The sequence below is a fragment of the Anser anser genome (assembly GCF_964211835.1).
Source record: "Anser anser genome assembly, chromosome: 3".
Taxonomy (NCBI): Eukaryota; Metazoa; Chordata; class Aves; order Anseriformes; family Anatidae; genus Anser; species Anser anser.
Genome location: NC_139722.1, coordinates 95,293,267 through 95,312,392, shown reverse-complemented (window position 1 = coordinate 95,312,392; position 19,126 = coordinate 95,293,267). Strand labels below are relative to the sequence as shown.

The 19,126-nt window shown below is 41.7% G+C and overlaps 1 protein-coding gene across 1 annotated transcript in view; it reads right to left on the bottom strand.

Annotated features, from left to right (window-relative positions):
* The window catches only part of LOC310896630 (uncharacterized protein), a 108,572-nt gene that overhangs the window by 15,615 nt on the left and 73,831 nt on the right, over window positions 1–19,126 (bottom strand). Inside the window, exons 17-18 of the mRNA XM_083829117.1 lie at window positions 10,386–10,547; window positions 214–295 (exon numbers count right to left, since the gene is read on the bottom strand). Of these exons, the coding sequence (XP_083685243.1) occupies window positions 214–295; window positions 10,386–10,459 (156 nt within the window). The 5' untranslated portion in view covers window positions 10,460–10,547. The remainder of the gene's footprint in view (window positions 1–213; window positions 296–10,385; window positions 10,548–19,126) is intronic.

Sequence of the window (19,126 nt, the reverse complement as noted above, 5' to 3'; positions counted from 1 at the left end):
TGTGGCAAATATATAATATTTCTAATTCAAGCCATGCCATGGTGGTATTTTACCAACATTCCTTATGCTATTGTTACAATTCCACTAGTTTCACAGCATTTGATTTTGTTCCCAGAACATAGCATCTCCCTTTCTGATATTAACAGCAAGCTGTACAATCATAATAGCCATGGTTCTTTCCATCCCAATATCTCAAAATAATTTGATCCTTACCTCCCAGTTTTGTAGATGCAGAAACTGCAACTCAGAAATATAAGGAGACTGGATTCGGCCAGCAGTAAGCTTGCTGTAGGGCCTAGAATGGAAAATCAGCAAAAAGCAAAACACCTCAAACTTTGTAGAGCCTATCTGGTTTCATAAACGAAACTCGTCCCCCACAGTGGCCAGGGAGAGGGATGCTCCACTGGAGATGGACACCATGGTCCTTCCACTGTCACTTGACACTGTGGCCCTGGAGAAGAAGGGGCACAGCGAGGCACAACCTGGCGTGGGTGCTCCTGCACACAAGCCACGACAAGCATGTGGCACGAGCAAGTCCTCACCCTGTGATTTGCATCAAATTCAGACATCAGGAATCCACATGCTCTGGGATGGGGTGCTAAGTCTCTTATTAACACACTACAAAAAATATTAATCGTCTATGAGACAATCATGATTATTTAGGGAAACTTACTGTTTATACAAAACACATTGAAATACATCACATTAATAAAATCTACCTGATTTCATAAGCAACTTGTATGCAACATTTAATATTTTAGAAGCCATTAAGTACTTCATTTACCAATGGATTAACTAGAAAATTCTGAGATAAAAGCTGTAAGAAGAGACTTGAACTATGAATTGAGTGGTGAGAGAGAGGTCTTGAAAAGCTTGTGGCAAAGCTATATCAAAGTGTGTAAGGGAAACCATTCCAGCTTAGCTATTATGCAGCAAGTGAGAGTTTCATATGAAAGTTTAAAACAAGTTGCTGTCATCAGTCAGAAGAAGCTGAAAAATCCTAAAGAGGTGCTGATCACAACCCTGGATGGGCTTTTTGTTCTGCATCAGTAGTGCTGAGGGTACAAAGCGGCAAATCACACTTTTTCCTAAGCAAAATGATTAAACTGGACAAAAAAAATGGTGATGGGTGAAAAACATGAAAGCTGGTAATTATATTTCAAAGTTGACCTACTATTTTTACATCCACACAAAAAGAATTCACAGTGATTTTTTAAAATTAATTTCAAGTTGATCTGAATCTGTATTTTTCAACACTTTCCTCTGAAGTTAGAAGTAAGAAAGCTCAAACCACCACCTAACCAACAGTAGGGAAAGGCTCCTTCCAGGACTCACAAGGATGGTTATCTCTCTCCTGTGTAAAATACAATACAACAGTGGCTAGCAAAGTACTGCTGACTTATCTAAAACAAATGCTGCAGGCAAGTTAAACATTTTGAAATAACCTTCCTACTTTACAACAGTTATTCATGCACTTCAAATGCAGATTTTACTTATCTTAATCTAAAATTGAAATTCCTGAAGAGCAAGACATATACGTGGATTAAAAGTCGTCATTCTTTTTTAATTGAAAATGCATTTTTAAAATGAAATGCTAGATTAAAAATTAGACATTTGAATAAGATGATCTGATATTTGCGAAATTTCACCACCACAGTCACCAAGCAGACAATTACAAGAATTTGGCCTCTCTCTTTTTAATGTATCATCAAGGAAATTTGCAGAAATTAAACAAGTCCTAAACTAACGGTGCCCACTGCCCTTCCAAGCTCAGTGCATTTGTTTTCTCGCAAGGACATCAGCAGAATATTTAGCACCAGGGTGGAAATAGGGGAGGTTGGACTAAAAGACTCATATTACATATTGCAGGTCTCATATTCCCACTCTTGTGCTGCTCCTGGATTTATAACCTGCTCATTTTGTGGTTTCTTTTGAAGCATTTTGACAGACAACCACTTCTCTGCCTAAAACTCAATAATAGCTCTAATGTGATATACTAGATGTACAGGCATCATGGTTCTTCACAAGGAAGGAAAGAAAGCCTTACCCAGAAAGTAATACTATTTTACTAAAACAAGGTGATTGGGGTTTTGTTGGTTTGTTTTTGGCTTTGGCTTTTTTTTCTTCTTCTTCTTAAGTCACATCATGCAGGTGAAGCAGCAAATGAGGGGGGAATTAGCTGCATGTACACTAAGTGCCATCATTGCTGCTGCATATATTCGACCTAATTGTAAGAGTGAATTGCTCTGTATGAGAGCAGGTGAGGCCTTAGACACATACAGAGTTAAATACAGAGACGCTGTTGAGATACTAAAAGCTGAGATATTGCTGCTGACCACAGAGAGTAAATTACAATTAGGTACACATGCTTCTGGGAAGTTTGCCAAGAAAAAAAAAAAAAACAGGGAGAGGCGGTCATCATTGCTGCCTTGCCTATGCTAGGTAAAAATGGAGATCTAGCTGTCATAACTCTCACCAACCAAGCAATTGTGCTTGGAGCACAAAGCAAACCAGTGCTGATGAGACAAATGAGGAAACCATCTCTGAGAAGGAGTTCAAAGAGCAAAACCAGAAATGCTTCAGCATTGTTGGCTTTATCAGCTGAGCACTGGGACAACTGCACCACTGCCAGCTGTTGGTGTAGCATGGTGGTTTGGTTTTGGTGTGCATGGTGGTGGTGGGTATGTTCCCCCCTGACCAAGGACTGAAAAGCTAGGGGAAAAAAAAAGGTTCAGGTGTAGAGTTACAGCAGGAGAAAGCGTGGATATTGTAGAAGCAAGAAGGGTTTGAGCATGGCTTTTGCCTTTCATAAGGAGGTACCAAGAAGAACTGAGAGCAGTGAGGTACAGTGGTAAGAGCAGAACACAATCAAGAGTATTTGTATAGAGCTGAATTTCTTCAGCAGGTAAAGTAGAGGGAAAGGTAATAACACTGGCTACAGTATACCCCATAAGGAGAAAAAGATGAACAGGATTCCAACTTCTAACATCCTGTACTGGACTCAAAATTTAGTTTACTAGGTGACACAAATTGAGAAGAAGGATGAATGGTAAAAGCTAATGGGAGCAGACACAGGAACAGGTGAACACCTACATTATTTCAGTATTTTTGATTCCTTTCAGAGAAACTATCTGATTCAACAAGAAACAGACTATTACGACTTTTTAGTGAGGTCAAAATATCTTCAGAAGTTCTCCACCAGTCTTTGCTGGTAATACGTGGTCTTCATACTTCCATACTCAATATTCAGAGCAGATGCAGCTGTTGCCTGCAACCTCAGCATGGCCAGCAGTGTTGATCCATTTCTGCCATTGTAACTGTAGCAGCACCTAAACAGAGGGGGGCTCTTCAGCAGGAGCTTTTCTTGTAACTTGGCAAGCAACTCACTCCTTAAATGCTTTCTTGCTTGGTTAGTTTTGTTCTGGATCTAACATTAGCTCCAGTTCTCATCTCTACTACCCTGGTTGTTACAAGATCTTTTTTTGCAATTCTTATTATTTAAATGTGCAAAGTTGTAGTTTATAAAGACTAAGTTCAACTCCTCTCCATGTTACTTAAGTATAGCTTTATGTCTAGCATTGGATCAAAAAGCCTTTACATTCTTCTCTCTGTGAGAAAAGTCTCTTCTGGTGTGAGAAGAAAATATCGGGAGTTTCATCTTGCATGATTTCCTGAGATCCTCGGTAAGCAAAGAGCATTCATACCTTTGTCTCACCATCTCAGCCTTTCACAGGGCTGGGCGTCAAGGCTGTACCCAACCATTGCTAATCCTAAAAAATTTCACAAGGGAACAAAACAATGCAGATGTAAAAGCCCAACTGCAGGCATCGTATTTCTATACGTGTTGGTAGTTCTTTCCTATGTCATTTTGGGGGTAATGAGTTGGGCCTATGAGCCTCCTCTTGGGAGATTTCCTTTCTTGTTCCAGCCTCTGCCAAAGCGTTGGTGGCAGCACTCCACAGGGGTCTGCAGTCCAAAGAAAGAAACATCACAGGCTACAGAAAGTAATGAAACATTTTGCACAGGAGCCAATTTCGTTCATTAGTCCAAGGTCTCCTTTTACCTCCAATAATGTTCGATGATGAAGAGAAGTTTGTGACCAGAATTTACTTAAGAACATAAACCAATATTTCCATGTGGTTTCTATACTCTTGTAATCCAGGAACAACATTCAAGGGTTTAACAGCATAAAAGGCAACATCACCAACCTCTCACTCTCGATGACCTGTGTTAACACTGAGTCTCAAATCACCTGCAAAAACAATATCATGGTGAAAAAGTAATCAGTCCTGATCTTAATGCACATTTGTCTGTGTGGTATTATCAGACAGTTTTGAAGTCTGAACAATTTTCTCACACATAAAGCATTAAAACCATTCTGAAGCACTCAAAGTACATGGGGGAACACATGCTTCGCTGCTTGCTGGCAACAATCTTTTCCATGGGTCTTTTGCCAGTCTGATCAGGCACAAGACTGCAGGACTGAAGCAGAAACTGATTAAAATATGCATGGACACGTGTGTGTGTGTATGTGTACTCACACATTTTTAAGTAAGTGCTAAGGAAAGAAAGGATACATGGAAGACTTTTTAAAAGCTTTGATGCAGGGCAGGGTTAAGGAAGTCAGGGACAACTGCTCTGGATAAACTGATCTGAGATTGAGGGAAAAAAAAAAAAGGGAAATTATCCCCTTTGATGAAGGAGTTTAGAATAGGTACAGCTGCATTGTGCAGGAACAGGAACTTGATAATAAAAACTCTGATGTGGCGTTTACCCCAAAACATCAGTGAGTAAAAATACACACACATCCACAGAGCTTAGGCTATTCTGGTGCAGCTTAAATCACTTCAGAGCATCACAAAAAGATCTGGGACTTGCTTGAAATTAGTCTTCTGGAAAATATTTAGGGTTGCTCTGACCAGCTACTGGACGTTTGTGTCTTTGTGGTAGTTGTGTATACTGGGAGTGGGATGCAGGATCTGCGGGCAACAAAGTTAAGCATCAGGAACAAGTCATTTAAGGAAAATTGCTGCCCTGAGCCAGAATCCATATCACACACAGTCCTTGTCAGGTTCATCTCTTTTGCTTATTAAGGCTGTTTGCATGGGTTGCTACTGTCCTAAAGTCACACATACTGAAGTCCTCTTGTTCTTATTCATTTGGGATACTTTCTTCCAGTCCAGTACAGCTGTCAGTCAGGGTGCTAACTCTTTGAGAGCAACAAATGAGCCAGATGCATAGTTCAATGGCCAGACACTTCGAGTCATAACAAGCAAGTGAAGCGAGCTAATTTTGCTTGCAAAAGAATTAGCTTTTATTAGCCACTAATACCACTTTTTGCCCTGTGTAGCCCTTTAACCAGCTGCAGCTCCATTGACATCACATTTTGGGGAGATTACTAGAGGCATGTCTCGCTGTGAAAAGCTAAGAGGGCTTTCTAGAGCAGCCACCTCTTACTAGGACAGCAGAGGAATGGAGAAACTTAAATTACCATACTGTAGACATTCACATGGCATAAATCTTGTAATTCAGACCACAACTTGTGCAAGGCATTTTTGCCCGTGTCTAATTTTTATCATATGTTAAATAGGTGCGTGTATAGATATGCAGTATATGGCATGCATATTAATAACTTAATGAATTGAGGCCAGAGAACATGTACAGAATTGCATAAATATATATGTATGTGCCATATATATAGTTGTGTGCGTGTGTGTGATCATGTTTAGTCCTGGTTCTGGAAACAGTGACGGAATATCATTAAGTTGTGTTTTTCTATCTTCTCCCTTTTTGAAAAACTGAGGAGAGTGAATAGCTTAGCTGCATTCATAGACTCTAAGTTCAGATATATTTTTATATAAATCATAGTGATTTATAAACCCCTGCTAAACCCCCCAGTGTAGTTACAATTTTTCCTGTGAGTGTCAGACTGCACTGACACCTTACAACTTTGTGATACTGCTGTAGATCAGAGATCAAAATCAAACTGCTGATCTCAAGGATTAGACCCCCCCAAAAAATATCAAATCTATTTTAATCAGCTATGGTATGTCCTACACAGAAAACAGTAGAAGCTCCTAAGATCCCAACTAGTTAAGTACAGGCAAACTAACTTGATTTCATTGTAAAGGGTTCAAAGTCCAAGTCAGGAGCAAAGTTAGTTTTTATTCTGAAGAATGTCTGAAGAAACAAAGCACAAGGAATCTACATAGGTCACACACGCTGAGAAGGTGAAGAGAAAAGAATCTCAGACAAAAATAATAGTCATTAAACAAACCGCTTGAACTTTTCATTAAACACAGGAAAGCTTTGCAGAAGAGGGAGACAAGTATCACAGGATCTCTGTTAAGGTATTTAGGTGGGGAACCCAAACTAGTTACATTTTTTAGTAACTGTTATCACAAAAAAAGGTTCATGAAGGCAACTGATGCCTGTACGGGGATAAAAAGGCAGTAAAGGAAGCCAGTAAAGGCAGAGAGATAAACTTACTTCCAGAGCTGCCTACCTCAGAAATGATGGTGTGGGCCCCTACACACTGGGAACATGCCTCAGCCACTGGAAGAAATAGCCTTGCTGTTTCAGGAAGCACAGCATCACCATGCCTCTCCCATAGCAGCAAGCAGTCTCCCAACAGCTGGGCTACAATTTTCAACCCCAGCAGCCTTTTTTGTCCCTAGAGATTATCTAATAAGGAGTAGGTCCTGAAGCAATGCATTTCCCCTGCAATAGAACATTAATGAGATACAATGGCAAATAACGTGTTCTAATATAGCTAGGATGCTCGATGCACCTCAAGCCGAGAGAACACAAAGAACAAATGAGTTTGTGTGATTTCCTTTAACATAAATGACATTTTCTGTGATTTGGATGCATGACTAGCAGTATTTCTAATATCAGTTTTCAATCACTTAGAAAACTAGAAAGAAGTCTTCCTTGGGACTGAACTGAAACTTCTGATGGGCATATTTGAGTATGTAGCAGATGAAACATGGAACCAGATCCTGATTTTGCTGTTACAGGTAGGATGTACAAAAGAAAGGGAGCTCTTTCTTTCCAAAAGCATACCTGAGCAGAGGGAGTCAACCTAACCACACTCCAGACTGTGCTAATAGAAAAAAAAATCATGCATAACCTTTTGGACAGGAAGAAGAGTGGGGTTCACCCTCCTTCTGCCACATGCCAGCTTGGCTTTGACAAGAAAACCATAGGTATTCATCCTATCAGTGGTTGCAACAAAAAGCATTTGTCTTTCCTTCTGATCATGTTCTTCAAAGTCCAACACAATGGATTCTTAACCTGGAAATTATTAACGTAGTTGCAATCACCCACCTTTTTATGACTAGACTGGACAAGTTCCTACATGGTGTGTAAAAGGGTAATCCCTTAAACATTTCTCTGGCACAGCGCAGGAAAAGTTAAGAACGCAGCAGACAAAAACCTGAAAAGCATTTTCAGGGAACACAACTCCTCTCCCACCTTAGCAACACCGACTCCCCTCAGCAGTGCCACAAGCAACACCACCTTTGTGTTTTTACTTCACATATAACCCCAGAAATACCCATGTGAATGGAGGACTGGTCTTCTAACTAGCTAACTGCTTATGTGTCCCAAAACAGATCTAAACAACAGGGCAGCTTTTGTCCTCGCTCTTCCTCTGTTGCTCTCTGGTGCTGCCCAGAGAGGGCAATAATGATGGAGAAAATATATTATGTACAGGGAAAGCTGTAAGGAAATACCTACCTTGTTAGTTTCCCTTGCAAACAAACAGTAGCTATTAAAGGTTATACATGATTTGTCCAGTACACAGAAAGAAATACATATATATATACATTTTAGAAGGGACAATTGCTGCAGCATAGTAGGAACAGAGATTCCCATCAACTCCAGTGAAGCTGACTAAGATCACTGGTAAATGAAAAAGGAAACCATCTTTCTTAGGAAAAGCAAAACAGCAAACAAATCAACTTGATAACATGGTTAAAACTTAGGTGAAGGCAAACGTGCTTTCTACTTGTGTAACACCTACAACAGAGGGGAGCAGTAGTGAAGCAGAGAAGACACACCAATACATGCCCGCTGCAAAGACCTGCCCTGAGAATAGACTGCCACGTACCACAGTCAAAATAAGTGTCATCTGCACTCTGCGACACTGCCAGGGATTCTGGCAGCCTCAGCAAGTTTGTGGATTTGATGCATCAGGCATTGAGTTGCCATTGACCCACATGGAAAGGACAAACCTGAAAGGAGGCATTATGACTGGCACAGGCTGATTGGATTAAACCTGTATGAAGAGTAAAAAATTAAAAAAAAAAAATCAAGCTTGGATTTTTGCTTATACTTCCTCCCCCTCCCCAGCAGAGCTCTCATTATTAAAGAGTTGAGAACAATGTCAGATCTCACGCAGAGAGGAGAGCCAGCACAGCACAAGAAGGAGAGTCAGTGCTAAATCGATTTTATGGACATATGCTTTCAAATGAAATCAAAACGTCCCCAGTGTTGCAGTCTTTCTGCAGCTCCCAAGGCTCTCACAGCTTCTGGGGGTTGTTGGCTGTTGTCTAAGGACATCTTTCAAAGGGTAACTTGAAAATTACCGCAGCCTGGATCTGTCACAAACAACCGGTCACTGTCAAACTCGGGACACTGCCCTGCTGGGGGATGGAGAAACAGGAGGGGTTTTACAGTCCCCTTCCCTCCCATGCAGTCAGCTCCTGGCCACAGAAAGCATACAGTGATGCCTAAATTGGGCTGTGGGGTGGGGGAGTTACCACTAAGTGAAATCTCTACAGAGAGGCATCCTGCCCACCACCGGGTAACAGGTATCAGGAGTTATTTGTCCCTGGTCTCACCAGCAGAGCAGTTTGCCTACCAGCTGCTGAGGATGTCTGGGGGACATAGCAGAAACTGCGAGGCCTGCAGAGCAGGGCTGCTGCCCAGCGAGCCTCATGTGCTCCTCCCCGGCCTGCTCGGCCATCAATGGCAGCAGGGCTGGGGAGCGGCACTGGCGCACCTCAGCTTCTGGTGAGGCCTGCTCTGCTCATCCTGGGGTACCATGATGCTCCTGTGAGGCAGGCTCTGCCCGAAGTTGTTCAGTAAGGGGGTTTTTGGCAATGGTTTCATGTTACAGGGCTTCTTTTTATATCCCCTGCTGCCTCTTTCAGGCCCTATCCACCCGCTCCTTGCAACTATTAATAAAGTGTCCCTTCCTCCAGCTGTGAGAGCAGGCTTTGCAGCCTGTTTTTAAGCTATTGTTGCACTTTTAACAATTAAGACTTCACAGCTTACACTTCATTATTTTCTTTCCTTGAATCTAAAGTACATTTTTAAAGGAGACATGTCAGCTGACATCTAGTCTTAAAAATAGGCATTCAAAAAGCTAAAACCTATAGGCATGCTTCCAGGACTTTTTTTTTTTAATTCAACACCAGTACTTCTTTTAAATGCACTTTATTCTGCAACACAAACAGCACTGCTCTGTACTAGCAAGAAAGAATGTGAGGGAAAAAGGTAAGTCTAAGCCAGCTGTCCTGACAGCACCCATGCTCATGCTGCCCTTGTAAAAAACCTGTCCTCTTGTTACCCTGCATTGGCCTGATTCACCTGCTCGATGGACAGAAAGATGGAATACGTAGAGTATGTATTATAATACATATTTTATATCTGTCATATCTATTCCCATCTAATGCAGCCAGCACTCAACTTGCCACCATTGTAAGACCACACAAAACTTAGATAAAGCCACGAAACCAGGGGGAGGTAACAGCAGAGAAGTCACTTTGCTGCTACCCGCAGCCTGCTCCACAGCACGGTACGTGCTCAGGGCTCCCACATCACTGTGCCCAAATCTGCTGGCCTCAGTTCTGCAAAACGAAGGCCAGGCATTGAAATTATGGAGAGTGAATGAAGATTTTCATTGCCTCCTTTTTTTCCTTCAATTTTTTCCTTCCCATATTGACACACCACAGACAGCCAAGTTTTAGAAATACATGCTCTGTGCTCCTTTAAAGCCACCCTTCTCTAAAATTTCTTAGTTTTAAAAAAATGGAGGCACTCAAAATAAACAATCATTTTGAAAATCTTGGCCTATATCCCAGTAGGGAGTGAATCTAGTCACGTACACAACCACCTTCAAGCTACACAAAAATGAAGCATTAAAACAGTAAAACCACGACAGACAATATGGAAACAAAAAGTTCAGCATGATGAAGTAGCTAAGATCATGTAGCTCTCGCTTATCTACTTCAATCATAATTGTTCATTACTTGGTTTGTTAGCCCCTGTTACGAACCAGAACCCCAGCAACTTGAACAGCAAACCAAAACACAGTTCCCATGCCACTGAGTTTAAAATATGTGCAGTCAGAGGTAATATTCTGTGTTACATTTTACCTGGGCTGCTTCCTTGTCCTTACCGAATCCCTGAAGCGTAGAAATCCCAGATTTCTTTCACTGACTGCTGCCATTTCTGTCTTTCTCGAGTGACTTCACCTTCCAGAGGAGTTGCTACCTTTGCAGTTTTGGCATCATTTTTGTTCTAATGCGAATGTAAAGCTGTACACAAAAGGTATACACTCGATTAGTATTCTTCTTTTCTTTAAGTGTACTTGTTCACAAAACCAAAAAGCATGGCCAGAAGTAGCAGGAAGTGTCAGTTCTTGAACAATAAAACTGCTGAAAGAAAAAGTTTTACAAGCAAGCTCTGGTCCACAGAACACAATGTAAAAGCTGTTAGATTAATCTATTTTCATTGTCTAGGGTGGAAAAAGGAAGGAGAAAAAAAAAAGAAAAAGAAATTCCTTGGATGCTATTATCATAGAAGATGGTGAATAAAGATGGGAATTTAATCCTACATAATACTTCAGTATTCAACCATTTTTTTCATAAACTGGAAATAAGTAATTTTTTCAGATTTAAAAAAAATAAAGCTTTGAGAGTATTTTGGGAAGAAAATACATTTTTTACTATCCATTAATTGAAAAATTTTGTTTCTATTTGCTGGGCTCTCTCTGTATTGCAGGCCAGTTGTCATGAGGGACTGTCTGCATCCCTCATCCTCTTCTAGGGGATAATGACAGCCATAATGTACCAAGCTGCTCAAAGAGAACTAAGGCTCTGCTACTTAGTGGCAAAATACCAGTTAGCAAGCAAGCTCAGACCAGCAAGGAGACTGGGAGCAGCAAGCACAAACTATACATTGTCTAAGAAAATACACCACAAACTGGAAATGCAGAATTGACACAAAAACTAAACAGCCCCAAAACAGAAGGCTCCATTTTCTTTTCTCAAAAAACAAAAAGCCCACAATGTTGAAAAATTAAGACAACTTTTTCCTTCTTTTTCATAACATATTAATTTTTCCAGAAGTTGCATTATAACATCATCTTAATGGCAGATTCCTGTCCTGACTAGAGATCTTTGAATCCCCAGTGATTTATATACTATAAAAGACAATACAATTATCAAAATCACCCTTTAATATGAGGCATAAAGGTTAGGACACCATTGCAGAAAAGATCTAGTAATATTTTCTTCAGATAACTGAATACCTTATTCAGGAGACTCTGCAGTAGGGAAAAATATGGAGCTTGGGCTCCTGAACAGTTATCACAATGCTGCTGCAATGCAGGGAAACAGAGGAGTTTGCTAATTAATGTACAGAACTGGCCAACAGGTCTCCTAACTTCTTTGCCAAACTCTGCCACTGACCCACTGCAGCTTTGCAGAAGTCATTTTGACTGTCTTTGAAAGGTGTAATAGGATATCTGCTCCCTTGAACAAGAAGTGTAACTTATGTCTGCATAATACTTCAGATCCTCGTTAGAGTCAGAAATGGCCAAGGGAAATGGAAAATGGAAGCATATATAACAAACGCATATTTGATCCCGTTCTTTAACCCTCTGTTTTATTAAATAGCATGCCCTTCCTCCTGCAACTGTATTAAGTGACTCTTGCTGCACACTGTAGCAGTTCCATCACATTTGACTTGCTATTCTCCAGCATATTTTAACATTATTTCAGTTGTAAAGCAATGTTTTTAAATACAAAGACAAAACAAACTCATGAGGGAAGATTTCAAAATAAATATTCCTCTTGGGTTTTCTTGTTGTTTTCTTCAGAGGGACCAGATTGCTGCACGCCCCCACTCAGCACAGGAACTGAAGTGATGGACGTGAGAGGAGCCAGCTTACACCACTGAAATGCCCACGGTTGTTTCAAACAATCTGCAGGCCTGTTGAGGCTCAGGGCTGCTCTGTTTTTTAGTCAGATGAAAATGCTGCATGAAGCTGGGCAGGAAGCATGCTAGATGTGCTCCAGCTTTGCATTTTGTATTAGGGAAAACTAAGTGAGCAGGCATGGATGGGTATAACTAGCATCCTGTTCCCTAGCATCACCCCAAAAATCACGGTTATGGCAGTGGAACAGCCCTTCCTTTCACTCAACACTTCCCCACAGCATTTGCAGGCAGCATGCTCCTCTGTCACAAACAGCAGAAGAAGGAAAATTTCATTTAACTTGCCTATGGCATATGCACCATGCAAACTTGTTCCCATATGTACTTGCTCCTCCTAACAAACGGAAATTTTTAATTTTCCTGTATGACAGGCAGGGAGCTTCACAAGCCCAAAGCACAGATGGCATGCTTGCCTTCATGATACGGTTGAAATCTGGGAGAGCCCAGTTGGAAGAGCCAACAGTGTCCCTTCCGAAGTACAAACTGTGTTGTCCGTGGGCAAATGGCAGGCAGACAGGGTCTCTGATTGCCATTGTACAAAAGGAGCCTGCATGCATGAGAGCCCTTATCACTGGCAGACTCTAGGACTTGCAAAGTCAGAGCAACGAAGCCCAAAATACATATATGCAGAAGGAGCAACAAACTTTCTATCCTGATGAAAGCACAATGAGGAAAATCTTTCCGACAGATTCACAGCTGGTTTCAATCCACAGCCTAAGCATATCTAATGGGCTGCCTTTATCAGAGAAGCTCTCATAGGGTTCTGGCTGCTACTGAGGGCAGTTTGCCACCGTGCAGACCCCTCAACAAAAGTCAGAGAGGACACTGTGTACTCACAACATTAACTGAGGCATGGGGTAATAGAGACCATCTGCTACAAATTCTGGCCCCTCTTGCACCTTTATTAATCCACCCCAACTCCTAAGATCTTGCTGAAGTTAATGTAACTGCCCTGTTAGAGTACCAGGAAAACGCAAAACATACCTTCCAAGAATCTTATGTCTTTTTGCATCACTCTCAGAGGTAAATTCTACTCATGTGAACATAGAGTATCACATGGTCCCAAAAGCTCTGGGGTGAAGCCCTGGCTTCTCTGGAGACAGACAAGTTCTTTAGCTAGGAGAAGTTAAGCCAAGCTACCAGTGTTCAGCTAAACCAAGACCTTTACAGCACATACTATTTATGAAAAGAAAAAAGTTCAAAACCCCACACCCATTTATGAAAATCTGCACGTTAGGGACTTGCTGAGCAGCTATGGTGTGCATGTCATGTAGTAAGTAAAAAGTATTTCAAATATACGTAGCTTTATTTTTCACCCCAGTGGCTTACAGATTTGTCCCAGGACAATAGAAGTTTACAGGGAAGGGAGAGATGTCTGTGATTAAGAAGGCTTTCAGCTCTTCTTCCTACAGATACCCCGTGGATATTGCTGTATTCTCCAGAATCTGAGCTTCCACTTAAAAAACAATGAAGTTTCTAGCCCATCTGGGTTTGCGGAAGCAGAATGTAAACAGATGTACTGTTGTCTTATTTTAGAAGCTGTAGCAAGCCAGACTGAAACAATAGCACTAAGAAATGTCAACTGCTCCCATTCATCTCAGTGGGGTGGGGTGTTAACTTTGAAGCCTAATTGTGACCACTTTAAAGCCAACCTTTTAACCAGTTCACTGCTGTTGCCACACCAGAAACTCTGAAGTAATGAACTTACCAGCCTCTGGATTTGTATGCATCACTCCAAGCGCTCCCACTCACTTGAAAAGGACACCGCATTACAATCGAGCTAGCTTGAATATTCTTGCACTTAAGAAGGTAGCTGAATTGTTTGCTACTGTCTTTCAAACTTAGGGTTAAAAGAAAGTCAAGGGTGAAAGGTTGGCTTCATTGTTGATGCTCTCAAAAGTGCAACACATGGGATTTCATGCTTTTTGCTTTGAACAGGGTGCATGGATGGCCCTTCATTTCAATAAATTGACAAACCGCTACCTACAAAACTCCTGAGAATAATCACTATTGAAGTTACACAGCATTATCAATCACGATTAAAAATAAACTAATGACAGTGGTAACATGTATTTGTAACAACAGAAGGGGGGGGGGGGGGGGAGGAGGGAGAGAGAAGGCAAGGATCTTCATTTCTAAGAACTTGTAGCTGACATTACCTTAAATCTAAGGTGCATCAGGCCTGATTCTGAGCACACAGACAAACTGCCCTTCTGAAGATGTTTTACACCCAATTTCCAGGAAAGAAGTTGAAGCATTCTGTGTCAATAGTCACTTTTAAGCCAGCACGTGAATTTTCCTCTGGGACTAACAACTGAAGACTAGCAGCTCTCACGGCACATTTCTGCAAACTTGATTTCAGGTGCTTATAGGATCTCATAGTTGAAAATAATCAGGGCGAGTTACTCCAGCTCATGTTTCTGAGCATCCAAAAGCCCAGCGGCATGAAGCTGGACTCCAGGTCCCAGAAGCAGTGGCTCTGCAGTTGGCCAAGCCTGGTGAGGTCCCCTGCAGCTGCATGCCAGCTCTGCTCAGCTAGCCCTCGCACCCACCTCTGCTACAGGACCTTTCACAGCGACCCACGTGTCTGCCAGAGCTCGTGGGCTGCACAGAACCTGGCAGCTTGCTGCACAAGCAATACATGGTCCCTGTAAAGGCTTAGCAACTCTTCCCAACTCCTCCTTCTTCAGTTACATCTACATGGGGCACTGAGGAACATGGTTTAGTGATGGGACTGGGTAGGCCAGGCTGATGGTTGGACTTGATGACCTCAAAGGCCTTTCCAACCTAGAATATTCTATGACTCTACATTGATGATCCAGCCATAAGCCTCTTTTTGTCATTTTCTTCCTGACATCACACATGTTAAGGTTGAGAAGTCAACACTAACATCACAGCAGCACTACTCTGGCCATCATGAGTGCACCCACACTAGGTACCTTAACCAAATAATGCTGGGATGTCACAAGAAGCCCTAAACATGGTTATAGCCACCAGCTCACCGGGACTTAAATGGGAAGGGGAATATCTCCCAAGTTAGCTACATGGCAGAGATAAGGGAATAGTATCACTCAATAGTTTAAATGAATAGTATCATCAGCAAAAGACCTTAAACAAGCAGCTGGGATGGGAGTAACACCTCTAGTTCAGGAAGTGGCAAATAGAAGAAAGCAAACTAGAAGGATCAGCTATATTTGCATATATAGCATATATTTACATATAGCATATACCCATGCTATATTCACAGAAGATAAATCCTTGATCATACAATTTTCATGCCTGAATAAAGCTGTCTTTGCTGAGGAAGGTCTTGAATTGGTATAAGAGTGCCTACGTGTGGTACGGAATAGGGTTATTCTGGTAGAAAGGGGAAACTTTCCTGTCTACACAATGCCTAGGTGTTTGTGAAAACAAAGCCCTAATTCATGCCATTCAGGTTATTTTGCCTGCTACAACAGACAATGCTCTGATGCTGTTATTAGCAAGTTATGAATGCACAATCCTTCCACGTGGAACTTCCACTGCAAGCTGGGCGTTTAGGGTGCTAGGAATTTGTCCTGACTAATAAAAACACCAAATGCAAAATTCTGTTATCAAACATTAACATTTCCTGAATCTCAGTCTTTAAACCACAACAGAATATTTGTAAAATACTCATGATAGAAAAAATGAAAGAAACCTAAAAGCCTGCAGACGCTGACTTCATATGAGAAAGGCCTGGTAAGAGAGAGAGACATTCATTTTCATTGACTTCAATCAGCTGCAGCAGGATGATCAGTTCTCTGTAGAGGTGTTGAATATGATCGCATGTACTTTCACAGAAGTGTCTGAGTGCTGTTGAACACATTTTTTGCAAACGCTTAGAGGTACAGAACAAAGGCGGCTGAAAACAGACTCGGTAAGTTTACAGTTTTACTTTATCACTGCATTAAATTCCCATTCAACATCGGTCAGGCACCACACACTTGTTACAGAAAGAATAAACAGCCTCATAAAAATTAGACTCTCCACGCTTTGCTTTGCTTCACACCCCTCCTCAGCTGCTGGCACATGAAACACCCCGCAGCTGGCTTTGCAGAAGCCCATGCCGGCGGTGCCCCGCTCCAGAGCTACGCTGCCGGCACGAGCAGGCGGCGGGCAGGAATGCTGACACTGGCACGGCTGCCACCGCGTTTACTTAGCACTCATTTCTCTCAGTCTGCTTCAGACCAGAAATGCAGGCAATGAAAACCTATTCAACCTCGGAGAACCTCGGCCACTGCAGGGAGCGGAGCGGGGTCTCTGCAGGTACATGAAAGAGGCACTGAGAAGACGCTCCCATTCAAAGGAGGCAGAGCGCGAGCCCCCAGCTGTCTCTGGTTACCTTTTATTGGCATGAAAGGGGGGAGGCAGGAGGGAAAGGTTTCAGGACAAGCGAAAAACAAGCTTTCTAAGATTCACTGTTCAGCCTCGAAACAAAAGCTCACCGAGTTTAAGCTAACAGAGCTTAGATCCATTTCTTTCCATTTAGTAATTTATTATAGTGAAGAGAATGAAAAAGCTGTTTCAGGTAATGGATTAAACATTACCCTGAAACAGAAGCAGAGTGGAAAAAATATGGTTTATGAATCCAGCAAGTTTCTCAGGCAGATAAACAGCAATCATCAAACACAAGAGAAAGTGTAGTATATTAGTAGGTATCCAAGGATCATTGCATGAAAACATTTACATCAGGATGATAGCTGGACAAAACAGCTGTCACAAAAGCCTTATTAAGTAGAGGGTATAATCTGTAAACACTCGCCAAACAAATTAAACTGAGGCCTATTGAGACAGGACAGAAATGTCTGGTTGCAGGGCAAGGCAGGTGTGAGAGTGGCCCTGGTGGGAGCATTACTCCCTGAAAAGCCCCCAGCAGTCAGGGAGGAGGCACGTGGCCAGCAGACACCCCAGGCCCTCTCAGCCCATGCGAGCAGGCAGCCCACAACATCCCAACTTTGCTACCAGCCCAAACAAAACCAAGTTTTGTAAGCCTTGTTTAACCTGGCAGACTCTCCCCCAGGCTTGGTGGATGCCCAGTGGGGTCAGTCCATGCTGTACTTCAGGAGAGAAGATCAAAGCTTCTCCACAAGCATTAGAAAACCCAGTGCCCCTGTGCAACCATGTGCAATTCACCTACAGCCAGCCCTGTAGGAGACCAGGGTGCAGCACAGGGACCCCGGGGCAGCTCCAGGCACCTGATGCAAAGCATAAAACAGCAGCACTAATGCTGGGTTAGCATGCACACTGAGTCTCAGCTCTTCCCCTTAAACAGGGACCATACCGTGTTCCAGCTTTGAAGGATCTCTAAAGCAACATGAAGACCTCAGATGCTGCAGGGGAGCAGACCCGCCAAGTATAGATCTAGAGTGCCTGCTAAATACATTCAACAGTAAATTTAACAATTTAACAGATTACTTTGGTCAGGAAAAGATAATAACCATAAAACTTAATATTTACATACTTCTCTGTGCAAACTCATTTTTTCTGTAGAGGTGTACAAATATAACTAATCAGTCATCTGAGGACACATGGCCAAAGCTTTGGCTTCTTGATGAACTGCAGAAGTCTTTTAAACTATGACCATACGCTCCAAGGTTTGTTGCACTGAATCTAGGCAACGCAAGTTTAAGGACACTTGGGTAAATATCTTCAGTCAACTCAGAGCCCTTTATAATTTTAGGTGGCCTTGATGCCACCTAAATTCAGGTGGGTGTGGATACATGTACAGACACACGTACAGATACAGACTGAGTTATTAGCATCTTTTATAATTTTTTGAAGAGCGGTATTTTGCATCTAGGTTATCAGGTTTTGATGCAGTTTTAACTTCATGCCAGCTTATCTCTTAGAGGTAAACGAGCCAGAGAGTAAACTATGCATCACTGTATGCTAGCTATTATCTTAACACACGATGAAGTATGGAAAAACAGGAAGAATTTATTTGGAATTCATTTACCGTAGAATTTGCTGTAAGGGAAAATACCCAGGAGTTTATGTAATTCCTTAAATCTTTGAAGATGTTAAACGGATAACTTAGACAAAGTTCTTAGAAACTTCAGAAGAAAAACTATTTTACTCATTACAGTGAGTTGTGATTTTTGTTTTTTTATATCATTCTCTTAATATATCTTCAAGCAAACATGGCCTGCCAAATATTTTAATCAGACTACTTCTGATCTGTAACCTCTCCAGTGTGGAACATATCTTAATAAATCATTCCACAGACTAGAAGAACCATTAAGAACAAACTACAGCACTTGCAGATGGGACATGCAGTAGTCACTCAGCATTATTTTAGGTGACATGAAAGGATAGAAACAATGATCAAACTTCAGGTTGATACATGAATGTTTAAAAGCTGGTGGGTAATGTCCTGATTCCTATCAGGTGCAAGGCACACTCCTATAGAAACTTCAAATCAAGTCTACAGAAGTCACCCCCACTGACATGAACAGGATTTGGTCAAGTCCTGGTGTTCAGTGATGTAACATGCATGTTGAAGAGCTAGAAAAGGTCAGAAGAAGCAGCATTTTAATCTTTTAGGCTTAAAAGCTGCATTTATTCTTTTGTCTCGTATCTTCTTACAAGACACACAATACATTTTGGAAACTACATTAAATAGATGTAAATAACTCAGAATTAGTCTTACTTTCCTGAAAAGATCACTTACTGATACCATCCTTTCATCTCTTCTCAGATTTTACATCGGTGGCAAATTTGAAGGTGGTAGGATAAATACTATAGCAGGCATCTGCTAAACACAATGCAGTTGTGTTGTGCCATCAACGCTGCAGTCTTTCTTGTGCGCTTGGTGGCGTTCACTGTTTTATGCAGCATTCTGGTTTATTCACATCCCACTACTTATGTCCTAATCAAC